Source organism: Anastrepha ludens, chromosome 5 (assembly GCF_028408465.1).
Source record: "Anastrepha ludens isolate Willacy chromosome 5, idAnaLude1.1, whole genome shotgun sequence".
NCBI lineage: Eukaryota > Metazoa > Arthropoda > Insecta > Diptera > Tephritidae > Anastrepha > Anastrepha ludens.
Window position 1 is genome coordinate 12,614,501 of NC_071501.1, and position 25,099 is coordinate 12,639,599.

The 25,099-nt window shown below is 35.7% G+C and overlaps 1 protein-coding gene across 1 annotated transcript in view; it reads right to left on the reverse strand.

Annotated features, from left to right (window-relative positions):
* LOC128863155 (uncharacterized) overlaps positions 1-25,099 on the reverse strand; it is a 207,107-nt gene that overhangs the window by 137,886 nt on the left and 44,122 nt on the right. The window contains exons 3-5 of the mRNA XM_054102130.1: positions 20,872-21,236; positions 13,369-13,541; positions 8,454-8,516 (exon numbers count right to left, since the gene is read on the reverse strand). Coding sequence (XP_053958105.1) covers positions 8,454-8,516; positions 13,369-13,541; positions 20,872-21,236 — 601 coding nt within the window. The remainder of the gene's footprint in view (positions 1-8,453; positions 8,517-13,368; positions 13,542-20,871; positions 21,237-25,099) is intronic.

Below are 25,099 nucleotides of genomic sequence, written 5' to 3' on the forward strand. Positions count from 1 at the left end.
CCCATACAGTCGACTGCTGTTTACTTTCGGGCTCATACGCATAAATCCATGATTCATTACCTGTCACGATGTCATAGACTTGTTTCGAAGCCCTGCGATCGTATTTTTTGAGCATTTTCTTCGACCAATCGACACGAGCCTTTTTTTGAACGATTGACAAATTGTGTGGGATCCAACGCGAACAAATATTTTTGACAATCAAATGTTTATGCAATATTGAATGTATGCTGGTCCCACTAATGCCTAAGATTGTCTCAATCTCACGATAGGTCACATGACGATCTTGCAATATCAGTTAGCGCACAGCATCAATGGTTTTCGGAACAACAACTGATTTTGGACGACCTTCACGAAACTCGTCTTGGAGTGACCTACGACCACGATTGAATTCACCATACCGTTGATAAACACTGGTCCTTGATGGAGCTTCATCGCCAAAAAATGAATTAAATTCATCCATGCAATGTTGCTGAGTTAATCCACTTCGAAAGTTGTAAAAAATAATCGCACGAAAATGTTCACGATTTAATTCCATTTTTGGACCGAGATGAATCTTTTAAGTTACTGTAAACAACACAAATAGCACTGGTATTTCAAAACGTTCTGAGTACGTAAAAGCCAAAAAATGTCAAACTTTGCGATACAGCTGTCAGTTGCCAGATTGTAATACCAGAGTTGCCAAATCCCGAAATATGAAAGGCACCCCTAGTATAAATTACGTGCTGGTCTACGCCCTTTAGGTTAGCTTAGGCCACAACGATACCAGATAGAGTTCATTAGCTATGTGCTTGTGTTTTGAAATAGTCCACCCGCATGGTGTCTGTTTTTATTGCGAATTTAAGGAGACATTTCCAAATTACTACTAAGATATCTTCCAGTCTATCCACTGTGGGGCTTAACTGGCGTTTAAGCGTGTTTTGAACACGGACATTCGCAAATAAGATCGTCTACAGTTTCCGTTGAGCGCTGTTTCCAACATTTCCTGCATTTCTTGGTATCCGATATTCCTATCTTAGACAGGGTGCGTCATCTTTTATGTCGGTATGTAAACGCTGAATAACTTTGTAATTTTTCAATCGATCGACTTCAACATACATGTTTTCGATACGTCGATTCAGTACAATTTCAACCATGAATCGCTTTACATCGAAACAATGCGCTGAAATAGTGACGCTGTACATCGAAAATAGTCGTTCTATTGTTGTAACTCAACGAGCATATCGCAAAAAGTATCGCGGCAAACAGGCACCGTCTAAAAATACTATTTGTCGTTTGGTGTCGAGTTTTTTTGAGCACGGGAGAGTAGGAGAGCGTCAACAAGCCGTTCATCAACTACCAAGACGTTCCACTGAACTTGTTGAAGCAGTGAGAGCGTTGACCAAGAGCCAACGTGTCGTATCGCCGTCGCGCTCAACATTTGGCGTCAGGGAAACCACAATGCGGCCCATTTTAAAGGATGATTTAAATTAGTTTCATTGGGCCATATTTTTACCTAGAAAACGAAACGGTCGATGGAAACCGATATCGATGGATGTTGGCTCATTATATCTGCCCGCAAATGAGTGAGAAAGGCTTAGACGGTGACTGTTTTCAACAAGACGGTGCGCCATGCTACCGGAAATGTTTAAATAAAACAAAACAGAGTTAAATTTCAGGCCAATTTATTTTATCTCCTTCAAAATATGACCCGTCTGGAGCAACACACATCTGCCAACATTTAACCCAGTCCTCCATGCACGTCTGGTAGGGCGACGAAGGGATGGCCATCTATCGACTGAAATCTTCTTCCACGAAGTGGTAACTTCAACCTGGGAAACAAAAAGAAGTCGCAAGGGGACGTATCAGGTGAATACGGTGCTTACACGATTCATTTATTCACTTGGTGTTTGGTCAAATAATCCAACACAATTTGGGCTCGGTGCAATGGCGCGTGCAAAATCCAAGAATTGTTTGTCCACATTTCTGACCGTTTGCGACGTACAGCACCTCTCAAACACTTCAAAACGGATAAATAATATTCTTTATTGACTGTCTGTCTACTCATGATGCACTACGCCTTGGCAGTCGAATAAAACAGTCAACACGGTACTTTTTGATCATAGAGTAGGTTAGCTCTTTCTAATAAAATAAAACTGATTGATAAATATTCAGCTATGCCTTTTATTAGATTTTCAATAGATGATCTGGGGATGGCTCATCCTTTACTTGTAATCAAATACAAAATAAACCCAAGCATTTACTAGGAAAACAAGAAATTTGAATAAACTTTGCTCATAGTTAGTAAGAGGGTTAAATGCGAATTAATTGTCTGATTTTCTTTTGCTTTGCAACATTGTAATTGTATTTACACTGCCCACATTTTCTACTTCCTTGTGGTTACCCAGTTCGTTTTTACCTCATGCAAATGCACAGCGTGAGCAAAGGGATACGTAAACGTTATTTAATTAGTCTAATGAATATGCAACTAATTTGTTATTACTGTTGGCCATTAGAAGGTGTCGAGTTGCCACAATTAATTATGTTAATCAGTTCTTGGCAAGAATACGAGGAAAATTACAATACAAATTTTATAGAGATGATCTGCAGTGTTCGATAAGGGCTATTGTTGCAATTATTTAGGAGGAAAAAGAGTCTAATTAGGGGGACAAAGGTGGCTAGCGTAATAGTCACATCATATTTAAATTTGATGGGAAGATATTATTAAGATAACATAGGTGTTTGTAGTAAGGTAAGGCAAGCGATTGAGTTTGTACGTGACTACTATTCGTAAAATGCACAGTTTCAAATTTCCATGCATGAGACAGAAAATAACTGAAAATTTTTCTGCTAATAGCAGTCGCTTCTTGATAGACAATGCCAAGCCTTCGAGTGTATTTCTGACATAAAATAGCTCCTCATAAAAATATCTGCCATTCGAAGTCGGCAAATAGTACGATAACTTTAAGGGGACCCGGTGGTATAGATATTTCAAAAAATCTATTTTTTGTTTTTTCGAAATTTCGTATAGCATCTTAAGAATATACTGTGAAATTTTCATGCGGCAGTCTCCAAAATAATTATATTATAGCTTCTACAGCCTATTAACGAGATAGAGAGCAGTCCGCGCGCTCCTGTACTTCAAATTATAGACTCTTTTGTCTGGAAATTACTTTTTTCGACCTGGTGTTGTCAAACAAAAAAAAAAAAAAACTATTCAACCGAATCGTCCGAAATTTTAATATGTTGCCAACAACATCAATGGCTATCGCCCGTACTAGAATCATATCAATATTTCAATTATTTGGTTTTTTTTTATTAAAAAAAATTTAAAAACCGATTTTTAAAGTGACAAATTCAAAACCGCGCCATTTTCTCAATTTTTTTTATTGTAGTAAGGGAGATGGCTACAGTCATACTGATTAATGATTTTTTTTGGTTTTTGTGTCTCAGATAATTAGATTAATTAGCCAAAATGAACAACACCACCCAGGTCCAATTTTTCGGGAGGGTTAACTTTAACGCAATTTTATTAAACTATTAAAGTTAAAAAAAAATGTTTTCTTTTTTGTATGTAAAAGTAGTTAAATAAAACACCTAACAAATTTAAATATGGGTTTTCATTTTTTATTGTAAAAAAAATTCCTAAAAATACCTTACATTTTCGAGCTCTAGACCACCGGGACCCCTTGCGTTTCTTATAAACTCAATAGTGACTGAGTGGGATAATGAAATGAAATGTCTGCTAATAAGAGTGTGGGAATTGAAAATTATTAAAACAAGCACCACTTAATATTGAGAAAAAAATTTCATTTTAAATTTTTATATAATACTCCCTTGCAAAATAAATATTTTATAAAAATCAAATATTTTATTTAAAATCAAATAATTTATTTTATAAATTCGCCTTGGCTAGCCATGCACCATCCCATACGATCGGTCCAATTTTTCAACACATTTTCGTATGCGACTGTATTTCAGCTATGACATCGCGTATGTTGGTCTTCAGTGCATCAATTGTTGCTGGTTTGTTGGCATAACACTGGTCTTTGACGGCATCCCAAAGATAATAATCCAACGGCGTCACGCGTTGGTTTGTCAATAAGCACCCCAGTTTCTCTTACTTTTTTCGCAAAGTAACGCTCATACGCTTCATTCGGTGCTTTTCTTCTTTCCATTGCCGTATGTAATTTTCGTACACATTCTGCAACATTACCATGATTTTCAAAGTAATGTCGCAATATTTTCCGGCGTTCTTTGAGCGTATACACAACCATTTTCGTTCAGCGGAAGAATAAAACAAATTTTCTGTCAAATCAGATGACAGCTAAGTGTTACCATTCTTCAAATAATACCTACTTCAAATCCGGAACGATAGATGGCGGGCCCTGTACATCATAAATTCATTAAGCCTTCTGGGAGTTTTGGAAAGAGTCGTTTCTACTGAAAGAGCCTTCAACTTGCCATTTCATAAGCCATTTAGTGAAATTCGCTTAACTATGATATTTCTCTAGCATACTATAAGCAGCTAGTTTTCAAAAATTCAGTTATTTTTTTGGACATAAATCATACTCAATGGAGAGATTACATGCTAAGCGATGGAAGTGTTTTGCAAATTTTCGCCCATTCTTCTAATAATACAATGCACGTTTGTATTTTGATATAATTCGAAAAGTTATGGGGATGTCTTTACGAAACTTCCAGTCTATCAAACTACAACAAAAAAAATAATAATAATAAAGAGAAATCTAAGCAAAGGAAATTTTTTTCAAATATGGCAAGAAAAAATGTATGAGAAAAATTGAGATAAAAATATATACATTTTTTCCGAAAAATTTTGATTAAAAAAAAATATACATTTTTTTCCGCAAAATTTTTCTTGAAAAAGTATATTTTATCCATAAAATGCCAAAGGCGAAATTAAGAAAATATTCAAAGCAATCGCAAATATGAAATTTGTGGGAACTACAGAGAATAGTCTAAGCTAATAAAAAAAGGAAGAACAAAATCAAAAGAGGGAAATAAAGAAAAACAGGCCAACTATTGTTTTCCAGAAATTTTAATAAAAATAAATGCATTTTTTTTTTCAAAAAATGTTTGTTTCACAAAAGTATTTAAAAAGATCTTATAAAAATGTTCAAAATAATCGCAAATATTTCGTATTCAAAAATTCTATACTAAAATGTCCAACATTAAATAAATCTCAATTCTTCAGTAGTGCCATTTTTTAATCTAGAATCATTCAGAAGAAAGGCTGAGATAGTACATAGATCCCGACGAACGAAATCTGTTTTTTTTTTTTCCTTGTTCACTCCACTCGGAAACATAGGGCCTCGACAAGACTCAGTCTTGCGTTGGTTTTGTTAATCTATAATCTAAAAAACAAAAATGTTTGCAAAATTTGGGCAAAAATATATATACATAAGTTTTTACCAAACACAATGTTTTTAAAAAGTATGTTTTACCCAAAACAAAAACCAAAAACAAAACAAAAAAATAAATAAAATGTATAAAATAACCCCAGATATTTCACTTCAAAAATTTTTATACTATTTAAAATTTTCAAGACTGAAAAATTCTGAAAATTAAATTTTTTTTTTCTTTAGAAGATTCTTATTTCAATCTAGAAATCTTAAGAAAGTGCCCCAGTACAAGGGCAATATATCCCGAAAAACAATATCTAAAAAACAGAAACAAGTTTTTCAAAAATGACAAAAAACTAAATGTTTCCCAAAACAGTTGTCAAAAAAATTATAAACATATTGTATAAATAAAAAAAAATGTTTTTAATTTTATTCCTTCTACAAATAAAAACAAAAAATAATAAAAATTCATAGAATTCCAGATATTTTACTTTAAAGAGTTGTATGCTAAAATTTTCAAGACTAAAACAAATCTGAAAATTATAAAATTGTTTCTATAGATTCTCATTTTAGTCAAGAAGACAGACTTCTAGTGAGATAATAATCCCGAATTCCAAAAGTAAACAAATGTTTCAAAAATGGCTAAAAAACAAAAATTTTTATACAAATTGTGATAAATAAATTAAGGGTGGTTAAATTTCAAGGGCCCATGTTGAATGTGAACCACAGCTAAACGTCAATTTTTTTTCATTTGACATTTTTCAATTTCAGACTAACTCAATTTGAACCATGGAAAGATACACAATCGAGCAACGCGTTAAAGTTATTCTTTTTTTGTTTTTTTTTTATATTTGTTTATTTATTTTCAACTAATCTTATTAAGTACTACAATAAACAATAGTATTAGTATAGTTATTCTTTCTTATTCGGGCTTTTCGAAGAAAATCATCTTCAGTGATGAGGCACATTTTCACCTCAGTGAATTCGTAATAAGCAGAATTGCCACATTTGGGCGAATGATAATCCAAGAGTCATTGCCGAAAAACCAATGCACCCAACCAATGCAAAGAGTGACTGTTTGGTGCGGTTTATGGGCCGGCGGCATCATTGGGCCGTATTTTTTCCAAAACGAGGTCGGTCAGGCAGTTACTGTGAATGGGGTTCGCTATCGTGAGATGATAACGAACTTTTTATGGCCCGAATTTGAAGATATGGATGTGGACGACATGTGGTTTCAACAGGATGGTGCCACTTGTCACACAGCTAACGAAACAATGGCTCTTTTGCGCGGAAAATTTGATGACCGAATAATCTCACGTCGCGGCGATGTCAATTGGTGACATTTGACAATTGTAATTTGACATCGTTGGACTTCTTTCTTTGGGGTTATTTGAAATAAAGGGTGCACGTCAATAAGCCAGCAATAATTCAAGAGCTAAAGGATGAGATAATTCGGCACATTAACGGCATAGAATCTCAATTATACCTCAGCGTCATCGAAAATTTGGACCATCGGATGGTGATGTGCCGCCAAGGCCACGGCGGTTATTTGGCCGATATTTTGTTGCATTCGTAATTGAGCTTTACCAATATTATCATAATAAAGGGAAATGACAATAATTTCCTAAAAAAATTGTATTTTATTCAAAATCAACACCGGCTCTTGAAACTTAACCACCCTTTATAACTGTTTTCCTTCATAAGTGTGTATGCGAATGTTCAGCAATCGGTTGGGTAAGAGCAACCTGCTTCGGTTGATCCTCATGATTCCCGATCTCCTCCCTTTTCTGAGGCACAATGGGCAGGCGTCTTAGTCGTACAAAAAAAACCTTAAAAAAAACATTGAAAAAAAAAACACCAGAACTGCAACGGAGATTGAACTTGCGAACACTTGACTAGAGCCATCAGTGATGTTTGTATGCCTTTCTTTCTAAAGCGTAGCTATGCCAACAGTTTTGCTCACAATTATTTTATTTTCTATGTCTTTGTGGCAGCAGTCGTTATTTGCAATATTTTTCCCCCCTTTTTTCATTTTCTCATCATTATCTAAATATTTAATGTTAACATTTATTCCGAGTGGATTTCAATTGACAATCCCATCACAAGGCAATCAAGAATCAATGATTTTCCAATCATTGTGGCATAGCCAAGGGGAAATTCAAAGTACATAAAAACATGCAAATGGACGTTGGCACATTAAAGCATTAGAAAAAAGTGCTCACTGAGAAAGAAGTACCTTTGCATCTTTCTATAGCATCTACCTTTAAATTGCCGCACATCTCTTTTGCAGTGGTCACGAGCAGCAGCCCCAGCAATTCCGTTAGACTGTTGCAACGCCATGTACCAGAGTAGGAAAATTACAAGTGACGAGCTATGCACAAAAGCGAATTAAACTAAATGATTCTGTCGTTTGTGTGCAAGCTCGGTGGGAGAGTGAGGCAAGCTGAGAGTTGAAGGAGTATCATAGTTAGATGCAGCTCCCCGTTTTTTATGCAACTCCACTGAATTTCAAAGGTAACAGCAACAGCAGCCCCAAGGCATGCACTTGAATAGCTCCGAAACAGTGCAGGGGAGGGGGGCATTGTCCAACGCCACCTGAAGAGCACACAAAGCAAACAGTAGCAGACGCTAGTACACACACTTGCTTCTGTACAAGCGCCTATATAACCGACCAAAGGCTAGTGCGCTATGTGATAGGACGGTGAAGAGGGTAACAATGTTTTTTGACAGCACAGTGACATAGCTGCAGAAGACAGGTAGGACACTTATGGCGAACTAACTGACTGGACAACGGTGCTTGTACACACACACACATAGTTGAAAGTATGTATAACTACTATTTGGCTGTAGTACATTCCGAGCAGCTGCCGAGCGACAGTCTCTATGCGCCTGAATGTATGTTGCCATATGAACGGATGTGTGCAAGCTGATGATAATTGCAAACAAAAGCGCCGCAGCAACGCTCGCAAATGGATAAGAATTTTGCTCGACAATGTGGAAGGATATGAACCTCTGCATGAGAATGAACGTTTACAGGCATATGTGTGAGTATATCTGCATGTGTGAGTGTAGGTACATAGAATACGCTTTTACGGCATGCGACGTTTGACTTACCTGTAGTCATCCTTGTTGACAGCATCTGTGAGGGCATCGTAAGTGACACTGCATGGTATGATGCTGCAAAGAAAAAAACGTAAATGGAAATGCGAAAAAATAATCGAATTAAAATTTGCGTAAGAATGTGATGAAAGTTGTATTAAAAATACATCAGAAAAGTGAGTAAAGGGAAAATTCCGCAAGCAAGGTTCAAAACAATTTCACTTGCTTGAACTTGCATCTGATACCTGAGCGATGAAAAATGTTTTATGTTTTTGAAATATTTAAAAACAGTTAAAATATCATACAATAAAATATGGTTTTATTAAAAATTTTATAATTTTTTCCCTTTAAAATTTATGGAAAATGTGCTGTTTTTTTTAACAACAAAAAACTGTAAATGCAACTAAGGCAAAAGTTTCATTTCAATGCAGGCCGAGGCGTCCGAAGCATACAGAGAGAACTAGAAATTGTGCTGTCCACTGCAATCGATTAGAATTTCTCAATCCTACAAAATTGCAACGATCAACACTTTGTTTGTGGCAGTGAAAGGTTCTGATTACACCAGTCTACAAATTTTGAATTTGAAAAAGTACTCCTATTGCAAAATAGCCTATTTTTATTAATTTTCACCGACTGAATATTAAGTGAATTATAATAAAAGGTTTTCCATCGGAATTGGATAGTATTGATCTGGACAACGTTTATTTCCAAAAAGACGGCGCTACGTGCCACAGAAGCAACGAAACTATTGATCTTTTACGGGAAAAGTTTCCGGACCGTGTTATCTCTCGAAGAGGTGATCACATTTGGCCACCGAGATCTTGTGATTTAACACCTTGTGACTTTTTTCTTTGGGTCCACGTGAAAGAGAAAGTCTACGCCAACAGCCCAGGGTCGATTCAAGACCTGAAAAATGGAATTCGTGAGTCTATCGGGGACATAGGGCAGCCACTTTGCAATTCGGTTATGGAAAATTTCATGAAAGGATATTGTCCTGTAAGCGTGGTCGTGGTGGTCATTTGCCTGATGTTATTTTCCACTATTACCCGGATACCATTCTCTTTATAATGAAATAAACATCCGATGATTTATATTAAAAAATAGCATTTTTCTTTGAATATCAAAATAACACCTCTTATTGGAAAACCCTTAACTTTGGGGGAAAAGAAATCCATTATTTTCTCAGTAGATGGCTGAAGTGATCGACATCCCGTAAATTATCGACCACAAAAATGTAAGCCTGTGCTCGTTGACAAGATGGCATTTCGCACTAAAAAGCTTCTTTTGCTGTTTTTGGTTTATTCCATTCAGTTGTGAGTTACCGGGTGTTAACAATGGAAGTCACCAAAGAGAAAATTCTCTACATTTTGCAGTTTTCTTAATAAAGATGAAAATGCAAGCCAGGCTGCAAGCCGCTGAAATTGTGAATGGTGTTAATGGTGCTGATACTGTAATAGCTAAATATTGTGGAAAAATAATAGACTTTTTTCCCCTTAACTAATATAATCCTGAGTGCAATTCACGAATATATTATTTTTATGGCACAAAGTTACACAGCGCGATTCTGAGTAGAAATTCCTCAGAAAATTTCGCTATATGCCTTTTCATCCTAATACGAATAAAAATTCCCAGTAAATCTTTTTTCATTTCTCTTATCACAAATCACTTTTTTTTCCTTGTTCACTCCTCTCGGGAGCATAGAGCCTCGACAAGACTCAGTCTTGCGTTGGTTTCATTAATCTGACAGAATAGGTGATTAGCCTGACGCTACCAGTCCAGTCCCCCTGTCGCTGTTTAGGAACAACGCCTTCTTACTGCTTGGAGCGCCATCTGTGTTTCACATTTATCTGGCAGAAGGATCGCATAAATGGTTGAGGACTTCGCTAAATTTTGTGTGTCTGCGCTATTACCGCGGTCGCCCGCTTCCTCTTGCTGGTGTCACTGATGAAATGTGTAACTGTGTGTTTTTCTTTGTTGTTGCTTGTTTTAGCAGTAACAATGTAAATAATGCGCAGACTATTGTGCGGGTGTAAGGATGGAATGAATAAGTTTTTGGGGTTGGGGAATGGAATTGAAGGATTTGTGAAACTTTTTTTTTTTGAAACAGGGAAGGTAGGTAAATTTGGTAAAGTGTGAGGACCGTGCTTTACGTGGAATTCGAATCCACAACCTCTGGGATGACAGGCTAGTGCACTTACGGTAGACTACCGAGGCCGCTTGTGTTTTTTTCTTCCCTCTTATCACAAATCACTCAGAAAAGGGTAAGTTGTGTCAGAAGGAAAAAGTGTGCCATATGGATGCAAAAACAGAATGAATGTGATGATTTTCTCAAACAAAGTCTGAAGGAGCAATACACAAAAGTTGTAAAAAATTTAAATATTTCTATAAAAAACAAGGCTAAAAATTAGTTTTTAGATCGCAGAACCACCAAACAGAGTATACTGGAAGTTCGACGGTAGTTTGAAAAGTCCATACACAGGCAAAGAGATGGCACTGCTGGCATGTATCGAGGTTAGATTAAGCATTTGTAATAAAAACGCAATTTTTCTTTTGTTTTACATAAAAATATTTCTTATTTTTATTATCTAGTATCAAAAATATAATCTAGGATTTTATTTTTCGAGTTTCCTTTTTATACCTCGGGTCACCTTCTTATAGTAGACTTGCCTTTGTCTCTATTCTTTCCTATCTCTTTCTCTGATTTCTCTGACTTTTGTTCTTTGCTCCTTGACTATCTACCCTCTCTCACTTATTTTGACCAGTTTTTCCTCTTATAAAGGGTGGGTAAATTTCAAGGGTCGATGTTGAATGTGAACCACACCCAAACCTAAACGTCAACGACACCGTTGGGCTTCTTTCTTTGGGGTTATTTGAAAGAAAAGATGTACGTCGCCAGCAACAATTCAAGAGCTAAAGGAAGAGATAATTCGGCACATTAACAGCATAGAACCTCAATTAGGGCTCAGCGTCATTCAAAATATGGACCAGCGGATGGAGGTGTGCCGCCGGAGCCACGTAATTGAGCTATACCAATATAATCATAATGAATAAAAATGATAATAATTTTCTAAAAAAAATGTCTTTTATATAAAATCAACGCCGGCCCTTAAAACTTAACCACCCTTTAGATAAGGAACTATTTGCATTTGGTGGTCTTTGGAGGTGTGCCGCCGAGGCCGCGGCGGTCATTTGGCCGATATTTTGTTTCATGCGTAATTGAGCCATACCAGTATTATCATAATAAAGAGAAATAACAATAATTTCCTAAAAAAATTGTATTTTAATTATTTAAAATCAGCACCGGCCCTTGAAACTTAGCCATCCTTTACTTTTTCTTACTTATTGTGTATTAAGTTTTGTACTAAAGCTTAACTTATTTTACAACAAGAACCATATAAGAAGTTTCACCAGACTTAAAAAAAAAATTAGAAAAAATTATGAAAATTTTGCAATTAAATTTTTTCAAATATATCCAATTTTTTAGATAGAACTTTTAAAGTAATTTTTGATCCGTTGTTTTATAGTTCATTCAATTTTAGTATATTAAAGTGTAAGTTACAAGTGGCTACAAAATATCTCTAATTTTTTATGATATTTTTCGCTATAGGTTCGGTAAGGTAGTGCTGGCTGATCTGTAAAAAGATCTCACTTAGACCTCTCAGGTTCATTGTGTTGCCAGTGCTATGTATCTGGAGTCGAAAATATAATTTTATATAATTTATAATGCACGTCTTTGCTACGGTACAGAGGAAATGCAAAATGCAAGCAATAAACATTTAGAATAATTAAAGTTGCCAAAACTGGTTAAAATTTCATAAATTAAATTATATTTATTGATCATAAGGGTATACTTATTTACCAAGCGCAACAACAATTTTTAAATTTTTGTATATTAACTAGCAAACCTCGGCATTTATCTAAACAGAATTACAAAATTGAACTTGTTTAGATGTCTCCATTTCTGTGACATTAAAAAGCAAACCAAGGCAGAAATTAAAAATTGAATTTTTTTATACGTCTCCATATCAGTAATATTTTGGGTTCTACTCAAAGCTACACTCTTTTATAGAACTGATCATATAATGATTCTATGGGCCAAACCCCAATGGATTTTTTACTGCAAAGTGGCAAAGCAATTGGAATTAGTGCTGCTTTTCGACCGTCTACACATCTCCTCATCAGCCTGCTAACTAAACTTCAGCGTGACGCAAACCCACGCTATTCGAAATTTAATTCGAAGTTTAAGTCAATTCGCTACCCACCGAACTAAGTGTTAGTCTTGCAAATTGTCAGTGGCTTTTCCAATTTCATTTTAGTCAACTAACTAACTTAGAATGGATTGCATCTATTCGGCTGAAATTTTCTAATAAAACGGATCTCTTTCGACCTTCACCACATGGCAGTGATAAGCACTTCAATTTAGGCAAAGATTTAAGATAGCACAGCGACAGCTGCTAACCAAATTTGGGAGCAAAAAAGTAATGGCGCTTAAGAGCTACTAACTGACTACTTAGCAGCAAAACAGTCGCCAAGCCTGCCAGGAAGTCTCCACCAATAGCCGGTAGTCCTTTTCCCTTATTTTAGTTGGCTGCTGTTTATTATCTTTTGCAATTGAAATGCAACTTGAGTGGTATCAATGTCGCGCAGTACACTCTTTCTAAAACTTGATGCGCTTTTTTTGTTTTCCAACTGTGTTAAGAAATCGCAGCCTAAGTATCGCCACTGCAGCGACAACTGACAGCTACACCAATGCAAGGACAGTCTACTTAAAAAACTTTATCTCTACTCACATTTCACACTTTGCTTCTGCATTGTCCATTTTACTTTGCTCTATCTTTCAGCTCTTCTATTCTCATTTGTGTATATATATGTATGTGTGTATATTTATTGCTTGCTCTGCTGTTCGTGCACATATTCTTGCATTACTCACCTTACACTGGAATTTAATTTCGTGCCAATGCCCAGTTGGGTTAGACAGTGCAGCGTTGTTTCGCATGGCTCGCCCGCCTGCAATGGAAAGACGACGTGATGAAAGTAGCCCTTTCGACTCGTTGTCCAAGTGACATGCTCGATTTCCAGTTTGGTGAGTAGCTCCTCAAGCACCTAAGTACAAAAAAGAACAAATAAAAACAACGAAGAAAAAATAAATAAAAATAAATAAAGAAATTGCATGGCAAAGAGAAACGTGTTAAACAGAAGTTACTGCAAGCATTTAAAAACTAAAACTAAAACTGAACTGACTTTCTTTCTTTTCAAACACATACTTTTGCTTTTCTTCTTAGAAAAATGTTCGCTAGCACTTGAGCAGACATTGAGTAATTGCGCTATAATTTCAATTGCAATAGCATTAACTGAAAATTACGAGCACTAAATTGCATTCCGATTCGCACTATTCGCATCATTTGCTTGCATTACATTTGCTGAAACAAATCTGCAATCAATCACTTTGCTCAGGGAACTGCAAATTTTGTTGCATACCACAAGGCGTTCGGTGTACATGCGTTTGCTAGATTAATGCAATCTAAAACAAAAAAAATGTGCTTTAAAATTTGCAGACGTGATTGGGGATGTATGCTAGACGTGCTGAAGGACGGATATGGGATTTTAACCCTATAAAGCATACACGGATACAACGTACATTCACTCAGATCTTATGTGATACAGATACGATTTTTTTGTAAAGTGTTCACAATATTTTTGGAAAATGCAAGAACAGAGTATGCAGATATTTTACTTGATTTGTTTTATGTCATTTCTCAACTGAATATACAAAAAGTATCCACTCATTTCACGGTAATAAAAAAAAACATGCAGAAAATTCACGCCACAGCTTAAATGATGCAGTTCAAGAAGAGTAAATATTTCTGTATAATTTTAAAAATTTTAAGGTTTTCAAATTTCAAACCTCACTTGACGACATGCCCAACCCATACCATTGCAAACACCGTGTTTTATACTGGGTCCGGCACTCGCAGTGTAACCAACTTCAAACAGCTCGCGCAGCTGATGATGCACGGGCATCACCTGTCTGTTCGTTGGCTAAATGACAGTCCAGAGTATTTTTTAAAATTGTACCTTAAAGTAAATAAATAAAGTTTTTGTTTGTCGCACCTTTACCCGCTACAAAGGTACTGGCAGCATCGCGAAACGTCATGGAGTTGGTCATCAAAAGACTGCAACGTCACGCGAAATGGTTCAAAAAGTAAAGAAGTGACTTAAGCAAAATCTACGACGAAGTGCGACATGGCGAAAGAAATGAAAATATCTGACCGTAGCATCCGCCGCGTACTGAAACTTTATCTCAAAGTCAAGCCTTGGAAGACCCAAAAGGCGCATGATTTCACACCAAAGCAGCAACAAGTCAGACTTGAGAGAGCGATGCTATTGATTCGCTTGGCTGAAAGCGATCCATTTCCGTATTCCGAACATTCTGTTTTTTGACGAGAAAATTTTCCAAATTAAGCAATTCGTAAACTCCCAAAACGATAGGGTTTATTTTACCCACCGTTCATACGAGAATTTGACCACCAGGAGCCGCTGTAACCATGGATGAGAGCTCCCCAATCATTTTTATCCAGTCTGGCGTCAAGGTAAATGCGAAATATCGGGAAAGTTTTCTGGAGGTTGCTTTGAAGCTGTGGGCAGAAAAACATTTCGATGGCAAACCATGGGCGTTTCAATAGGACTCGGCACCGTCTCACACAGTTCGAGTAAGGCAAGAATGGCTAATAAACAACGTTCCGAACTTCATAACGTCCACACAATGGCTCTTGAATTCCCCAAAAGCGAATTCGATGGATTATTCTGGGCCATTTTGAAGGTCAAAGTCCGAAAAAAAAGCTTCACCAGTCTCGAGGCGCTGAAAAAAAGCCATTGTCCGCGATTAGGCCAAAATACCTGCAAGTCACATTCGGCTTGCGATTCATTTCTGCACCGTCTCAAGGCCATAGTCAAGGCAAAAGGTGGCCATATCGACCAAAAGTAAATTAATTCTTAATTTTGTACTACTTTCACACATTTTTTACTTTGAATTGAACAAAAGTAATTTTCCAAAACAAATTTATTGCCTTTTTAATTGGTTACACTTCGGGCGCCGAGCCCTGTATTATTTGATGTTTCATATACGGGTTAACGGTAACTATACTCGCCGAAATATACAAGTTTCATTGAGGAGAGAGGGTAGAGTACGTCATAGTGTTATGCACTGAAAAAGTCTAGCGAAAAGCAACCAGTGTTTTCTTCCGCGCTATTTGATCGGGGTGATTTAAAATAAAGTTCAGTAGAATAAACTTTTAATAAGAAATACATTTAAGCTATTAAATTTACTAAATTAGGAATATCGAGTTTTCAATAAGTTAGTGACCGCTCTTTAAATTTTCAGAAGGCTCACCTTACAAATAATATAATTTTGTATCCAAAATATTTAGAATTTTTGCTTAAAACCAAATAATAATTTATATTTTTAGCTGCGCCAGGAAAGCGTCAGAAAAATGGAAAAGGGATAAATGAACAGGAACACAAGAAGGAAATGTATGCTACTTCATTAAGTACGTGACGACGGAATACGTAGTTGCTTTTGTAGGTACATTTTCAGGTGAAGAAATTAACGGAAATGAAGGGAAATAAATGTGCGTGAATGTGTGCAAAAAAGTGCAGAAAGGTTTTAAAAAACTGTTTAAGAAACAACGAAGTAAATTCTTTAAAATATTAAATTGAGTGATAGTATTTGAACTGTGCACAGTGCAACAGTTCAAGTTATCGAGGAAAAATTTCAAACGCAATTGAAGCTAGTTTTGTATACTTAGTTTTTCATTTCCTTATCAATTTAGATTTTTAAAGGACTTAAAAGTCTCATGGGAATAAACTTTCAAAAAGTTGTTTTCAATATTTCTACTCTCTCTGTGCTATAGAAATGCGTATCAACTGAGAGAGGATATAAGTAAGTATTATTAAGCTTTAGCCTTGATCACAAAGGCGGTTCCTCCGGAGCAAGACCTAATCATTGCACAATCGATTGGGTTGACCTCAGCGATTATTCCTAATGCGAACAACTCGTGCGTGTAATTTTTAGTTGCTTATTAGCCTTTCGCTAAGACAAATCTAGTAAATATTCTTCCTTGAAAAATGTATAATTAAATATTCTCAAAATTTCAACCGGAGTGAGAAAATAATGTTTATTATCTCCTTTGCTTTTCCCTGTTTATTTAAATGACCTACGAGTTGGGTTAAAAAAATAAGGTGAATTTTCATTTGTCTCAAAAAATATTTCTTTATTAATGAATTTCTATTTTATCGCCTTTAAAGTAGTCGCCCTTGTGTCAGCTTTTCTTCCAATCCTCGAAGCAGTTCTGATATGCACTTTTTGGTATGTCTTTGAGCTCTCTCAGCGATTCGGTTTTTATCTCCTCAATCATCGCAAAACGACATCCTTTCATGGGTATATCCAATCTTGGGAACAGAAAAAAAAATAAAGGTGGCCAAATCTGCTCACAACCCCGGGTCTTCACGCAAATGGCGCATAACTCCAAGTTAAGGGGTTAGGGGTAGTCAGAGGTCCGAAAAAGTATTGATTTCTAATCATTTTCTTTTGCTAGTCATTTGCTTTATTTTACAAAAATAAAAACATAGCATTAACACATCAGGTTTCGACTTGACTTTAGAAAAATTTCAAAAACAAAAAAATATAATTGTAAAAGTTATCGCTGTTTGTGTGGATCCCGTTTCTCCAGAAGTCTCTTGCGGTGCTCATCACAAGTCCTTGGAGCTTCATCTAAAATCAATTGGGCAAGAGAAATTAGTTTTATTTATAGATAATCTTGTGCCTCAACGAAGCTTTTTTTTAATTTCCAAAATTAACAATATGGCGTCCTAAGAAATATTTTTAAGATTTTCGAGAAACAACCGACCATTAATTTTGTAAAAAAAATCGAAATTTTTGTAGAAAAACCTACGATCAGGCACAAGTTTTTTATGTTTTTCAAAAGCAGTATACATTTTATTGAAATCTATCAAGCGGTTTTTAAGTTACAGTGATCACCAGATCAAAAAACATTGTTTCAAAAAAAACACATTTAAAGTTTTGCTATCAGCTCCGGAGCGGCCGAGCGCCCATTGTTAATTGTTCAATAACTCGAAAAGTATTTGTCGGATTCACTTCAAATTTTCTCACAAAATTTCTAAGATATTATACCTACTTTAATAAAATACAAAAACAAATCAATTTTTTTTGAAAACTTTTACTATCCGTATTCCCTTAATGCTCTATATTTACCGTGTAATCTTTTGGCAAGAACTCCTGGTGCACTACGCCATGGTAATCGAAGAAAACAGTGAGCAAAACCCTGACATTTCATCGAACTTGGCGTGCTTTCTTGGTCTTGACTCTCCTGGACTCTTCCACTGGGACAATTGGTTTTTGGTTTCGATGTCATAACCACATACCCATTATGCGTCACCAGTTATGGCCCTTTTAAGCGAATCTGGATCATCGTTGACGTCATTCAACAATTCCTGAGCGATGCTCAGGCGACGTTGTTTTTGATCAAAATTCAGCAATTTTGGAATGAACTTCACTTCCACACGCTTCATGCCAAAAATTTCCGAAAAGATTGCATGGCATGAGCCAACCGATATGCCGACATCCTCAACAACTTCTCTAATTGTGATTCGACCATTCCTCATATTAATTTTCTTCAATTTCCTTATTGGATTGTCTAGCTATCAAGTAAATGGTGCAAAATTACCATCTTATCGACAAGTTCTGTCAATCGACAAGTTAAATCAATTTTACAATATTCCTGAGGATAAACTGACTGTTTGTAAAAGTACAAATCTTGTGATTAAGGAGGGCCGGACGTTCCCTGCCATAAAAAAAGTTCAAAAAGAATCTCATACACCTAAACTAGTTGCAGCATTAGATCGATGCCAGTTAAGTACTCGTATTATAGACTCCGTTTACATTCTTAAGGGGAGGGTAGGGTCACAAAATCGAAATTTTTTTTCTTCACTCATCTTATAGTAAATCATTTCAAGAATGTTGTGTCAAAATTTTAAGTGGATCGGAGCAGAACTCTCAAAGTTATAGCCTTTGTAGGCACTCTACCTCGAATGCGGAGCATCGACAATTTCTCAGAGTCATTTTTTCAAACGCGTTTTTCCCGAAACGACTTCTTAAAAGTCGGTGCCAATCACAACTCCGAAACTATTCAACCGATTCTTTTCAAATTTGGCACACGTTTTCTAAATCAAAAATACCTCCCCCCTACACTGTTTTTTTTAATTTTTTTTTTTTTAAGGTTGTTTTTCACTTACAAATATGGCGAAATTTTAGGTAGAAAATTAAAGGTAGAAGCAATAAAATTTGACTTCCAAAACCATTTAGACAAAGTAGTCACAGTAAATTGGGATAGAAAACTAACAACCGGTTTCGATATACGAAGTTCAAAACAAGAACGCTTGCCAGTTATTGCTTCGTTTGACCAAAACTAGAAACTTCTTCTGGAGAACATCAAGCTAAGGCTGTCTGAATAGCTCTCTTTGACTGGCCCATACTGGTCGTTTCAATGAATCTAGTGCTATTTGAGATCAAACTTTAGGAAGAAAATATCTGCTTTTCGCCTATCGTCATCATGTCTATGAATTGGTCCTAAAAGCTGTCTTTGAAACAAAGACTAAGTAAATAACTAGTATCCCAGATATTTCACGTCTCGCCGAGATAGACATTCAAGATTTGTTATTATTTTATAAGGCAGAGTTAAACAAAGGCTTAAGAGGTGACTACCGTGAATTGGTCGAACTGTGCGTAATATTTTTCGGAGGAGATATATAGGAAAATTTAAAACTAAGGTCCCCCCGGAGCTAAGCATCAGCACACTGGATGCTGAGAGCGATCTATTGTTTAAAAATATGTTTTCTTTAGTCTCAATGCAGAATGACTGCGAAGGACAAAAAGCCTCTACAAGATGTTTGATTATTTGTCGTGATGTTGTTTGTTAAAGTTTTGCTCGAATGCACAGTGGCAATCAAAGCATCTAACCAAGATTTGCGCTTCTTGAAGATGTTGAAAGAGTACGAAAAAGTTGATGCAATAATTTCTAAAGCTTGAATAAGGAAATTTAGTCATCTCTTTTGGTGTTTATGTGAAAAGATAGTCATTCTATCACTGTTTGATGATGAAGTTGATGATCAAACTAAAAAGAAAATGATTGTTAACTTCAACTGGGATTCTCAGATTTTAGCAAACGTTATGACCCGTCAAAGGAACTTTTTTTTTTTTTTTTAAATGGAAATACTTTATTTGCAATCTATCTTAGAATACAGATATTCAGCAAAAGAGATCTTATTACCTAATGACAGCATAGTATTTTGTTTGGTAAGTTAAATTGACTTTTTGTAATATTTTCAAATCTTTTGTGGAGTTTTTGGTTTTTTGTTTTTTTTTTGCAATTTAACTTCTTTTTCGTTTTTTTTTTTTTTTTGACAAAACAGTGGATGATTTCGTATCCTAGAAGAGCAAACAATTTCTATCATGACTGCAGATCGACGACAGTTTTCTAAAGGAAGAGGTAATACACAGTTTTAACGGACTTATCATGGAACAAAAACAGTTCTTGCTGAAATAGAAAATTGTAAAAAAAAAACAACTCTAAACTGACTGTAAAAAAATAGCTCTAAACTGAAGTTACCCTGACTAATCGTTATTATCTTATGCTTTTAATTAATTATTAATGTTCATCTCATTTAAATTTTAATTTTATTAATTTAATTTATTGCATTTATATTGAGTTTATAGCAGACTGAAATATCAGGACAAAACATAATTTTTATTAAACTTTGAAGCTCGGTCGGAACTAGTTGCAATTATGCTAGAAATATGAAATTCTATATTTGAGCATCTTATTGCATTAGTAAAAAATGTAGAGGGCATGCATTTCAAAATTACAAAAAAAACTTTTTTTGTCATATGAAGGACACCCTAATGTATTTACGAATTATATTAGATTCTAAGCACCAGACGGCTCATACTGGAGGATGTAGACATCCTGCGCGTTTTTAAGGGCAACTGAGTTGTAATATGTTTTCTTCTCTCGGACTTTATTCTATGAGTTACCTTCAAAACTGCATTCTACGTCTATGCGATCAGCCTGTTTGCTGAAGTCTGCATTATTTAATTTGCTTCGTTCTACCTAATTTGCTCCTCCACAAAAATAAGTTATTTATATGTAAAATTTGATTGTTGAACTTTTATCTTGTACCCATTCAATTACACAAACAACCCGATTCAATACACCTGACGGCGAAATTACTTTGGCTTCCTTATCCTATGCACTTCCTTACTTTACAATTCAGCAAAGCAACGGTTAATGCACTCCATGTCGTTCAATCAAAGCACTTAAAGCCAAATAAAGAAATGTTGTTAAAATCCGAGTCTTACCTTTTCCAACGGTACAATTACACTCTGTTCATCCAACAACTTGGCCGGTGCCGCTGCACGTTTTCCAACTGGCGATGCTGCACCACGGCCACCACCAGCACCGCCGCCGCCAAATTGACCACGACCTGCACCAACACCACGTCCCATGCCGCGCTTGTATTTGGGCGCATTCTTATCACGTAATTCGACTTCGAGACGTAGTATGGCGTTGTTGTTTTCCGGAAGATTGATGTTGAGATTATTATTGCCAGCCATTACTGAAGGTGATGCTGTGTTGGTGGTGGTGGTAGCGGCTGCCGGTAAAGGCGCACGATGAGGTGGTACTGTGGGCGGTGGCACTTCATGGCTGCCAGCAGGCGAGAAACCTGTTGAGAAACGAGATAAACGAATAAACAGAAAAGTGATTGAATGGAGTTAATGGGAAAAACAACGAGCAGAAACTGTTTACGCACACAAACACATACGTACGTACGTGTGAAAAAAATTAAATTGATGGCGTACACATATTGCGTGGCGCACTCAAATATGTTGTAAAAATGTATGCCCGATACTGTTTTATTTTTATTGCTTGTTTATTTTTGGTGGGTTTATAATTTTTATTGTTTACGCGCGAGTTATGCCCTGAAACGCTCAGATAAACAGCAAAATAAATTCATGCGGTAGCCATTTTAGTGCATGGTTTATGCTTTACCAGAGTTTATTATTTTGTTATTTATGTGTGTGTGTGAAACTATGTGGCTATAACATAAAAGCGCCTGTAACTATGCAATTGTGCGGATTTCGTTTATTGGCAATTGCGCAAAATTAACACGAAATTATGAAATATTTGCAGAAATGAACAAACTGATTATGTCGGAAGCTTCAATAGGCTTACTACAAATATTTGTTTATTAATAACGCCGTAAAATATGCAATGCATTTCTAAATCTACTGTATATATGAATGCCATACAAGTTTGCCGGGTTGTTGTAGTGACAGAATTTTGGCAGCTGAACAAATTCTATGAAAATTCCTAATTATTTGAAATAATTGTTTTATGTTTGAATATTTTGGAGCCTGCAGTTAGGCATTTTGAAAATGCTGATTGTTTTCAGTAACATGGGAAATCAGCCACTTTATTGTATTATAAAAAAATATTTTATTTTGTGTTTTATTTTAAATACTCGTATTACTACAATAAAGTTGGGAATACGTAATAATGTTGGAAATTCTAGAACGGTAATTGTGTGAAAAGAGAATTTTTTTTTGAATGCATATTTTTTGTAATGTATATTTTTAATTAGAAACTTGCCGCTGAGCAAAATTATTTATTTCATCAATTTTTGATTGCTTTTTACGTATAGGTATACAATTACGGGCAAAATAATATGAATAAATAATAAATTAAAAACTATATGTATAAAATTCTTTTAGGCTTTATCAAAAACATAGTTTTTTCTAAAAAAAAATCACAAAATTTAAAGTTCCAACCTTATACAAAATATGAAAAACATTCGAAAATTTGTTACACAAATTTTTTAAAAATTACAAACTTTGTGTTCAGAATTAAAAAAAAAAAATGCAAGTTTAATATAACAAACTGCAGTGTAAAATGGCTCAAAATACATGGTGATTTACGATAATTAATTATATTTTCGTTGAAAATATTTTTTAAAATTTTTGTTTTAAATATTTTTTCATTTCCTATCGCTCTATGAATATTTTAACCCTGTATTTATTGTTGTTGGACATCTTGTGTTATAAGCCAAATGTCTCACTGATGGGACGAGTTACCTTCTTCAAAAAATCGAAGTGGTTTAAGCAAGCCATTAGTTTGGCGAATAAATTCGGAGCGTTTTTACCGAAAACTTTGTTGAAGCCTTAGCTGAGCTCATCAGAATCTAGAAGGGGTCAACTACGATGTGGCTCTAGCCCAAGAACCATGGATTGGTACGGGAAACCTGGTGTCTGGACTAGACTCACTAAACTACAATACATATTTCCCGATCGCTATAAACAGTGTAAGAGCAATGATACTCGTTAAGAAAAGTGTATGTTCCTACTTTAATACTAATCTCTCCACAGAAGACCTGACAGTAATGACAATTCATTTTTGACGTGATAACTTCTTATAATTCGATTTAGCCGGCTGCACGCACGAAAAAATGTGTCGTTACCTTGTTCATTAGTGTTACCTTGCTCATTTGTCGTTACCTTGCTCATTTGTCGTTACCTTGCTCATTTGTCGTTACCTTGCTCATTGCCGTTACCTTGCTCATTTGTCGTTACCTTGCTCATTGCCGTTACCTTGAATGAACTGCAAGCGAAAGCGTGGAACGAACAAAGCAAACGAACGGCAACGTTCGACATCTTGCTCTCTCCTACTTAAGTGAGCGTATATATGTATGTATATGCGCATATGTACATATATAAATTCACGTATTTGTATTTGCATATGCCTTCTTATTGATTATTAATAATTTGATTTACTTGAAGAATTTAAAATAAAACCAAGTTTGTTAATAATACCTCTTGTTTTAATGTTATTATTATTAATTTTTTTATTATATATGAAGGGAAAAATGTATGGTAATATTTACCATATACCTTATAAGATATGTTGTATACTAATATATGTATATAAACATGCATATACATATACAATTTCGCGCAATTTTCACAAAGAACAAATCTATATGTAAAGATGCATACAAGTCATATGGACATATCAAATATACGAATCTATTCCGTACGCAAGCAAATGTAAGCTAATGTGCTTGCCCTGCAAGCGAGAGCGCGGAACGAACGACAAAGAGCACAATCGGCCCCCGCGTTCGGCAACGTTCGACATCTGGCTCTGTCCTACTTGAGTAAGCATATATGTATGTATATGCGCATATGTAGGTATATAAATTCACATACTTGTATTTGCATATGCCTTCTTCCTGTGTGCATGGTAATGAATCATTTCTCTGTTGACGATGATAGAAAAAGTAGGTAATGAAAGGGAGTGTTTCGAGTGTAAAGTGTCTTGAAAAAGGCAAATCGATGATGGTGCCTCTTAGTGTTGAAGACTTATTAACGTCTGATGCACAATCGAAATTGAAGATATCTTTCATGAATTTGATAAATGTTTCGTCATTTTTCACGTTTGTGTAAATGTAACTTGACCTATTCCATTGCAATTCCATTTACCTCCTCCTCTATATCCATACAAAATATCTATCAAACAAATAAAATTAAAATTTTGTTTTGAAAATTGCAACCATTCCATCAATATTTTCTTATGACGTTGTCACGTTAAACTATCGTCAGTAAACCGACTTTACAGACAGTCTCTTTTTTTTCGTCGAGCTCTTGAGGCACCCAGGCTCCCAAATTTTGGGTAAATCCCATTTAATGAAGGTGATTGCGAATCGTCTTATGATCACAGTTCGTTTTTTCCGCCAATTCACGACTGGTTTGACGATCGGTCATCTTCGCGACTTTTTCGGTCAATTTAATCGTCCAAATGTGCGTACAATCGGAAAAATTGTGCAAAAGTTTGAGCAAACCGGGTCTGTAGGAGATGTGAATACACCAGTGCATGCTCGTACAGCTCGTACTGCAGAAAATATGCATAAATAATTGCATGTACACGCTTACAAGGTGCAATTGCCTCAAGAACTAAAGCCTCTTGACCAGTTCAAGCGTCGTCAATGGTCAGAATGGGGGCAGGAAATGGCAACAGTGAATGACCAATTTCGAAGAAAATCATCTTCAGTGATGAGGCACATTTTCACCTCAGTGGATTCGTCAATAAGCAGAATTGCCGCATTTGGGCGAACGATAATCCAAGAGTGAGTGCCGAAAAACCAATGCACCCACAGGGAGTAACTGTTTGGTGCCGAGGCCCCGGCGGCCATTTGGCCGATATTTTGTTCCATACGTAATTGAACTATACTAATATAGTATTACACTGTGGAACAAATTCGGGTTAGCAAAAATTAGGTCCATTCTGAGAGTGGCGGGTGAAAATAGAGGCGAAATTAGAAGACCCGTATCGCGCCGTTTTTTTATGTTAGTTCGAATTTTTTTTTAATCGGCCTTCGAAGTTTGCAGTCAAATGCCGATTTTCAGTATATTGTTTTATAAGTACCACAAAAAATTTTCGAAATCAATTTTTTCAAAAATTGTAATTGTTGCACAGGTCTCTAGCAATAATTTGGCTTATACAGATTGAAAAAATATCAATTAGTCGACGAGTTAT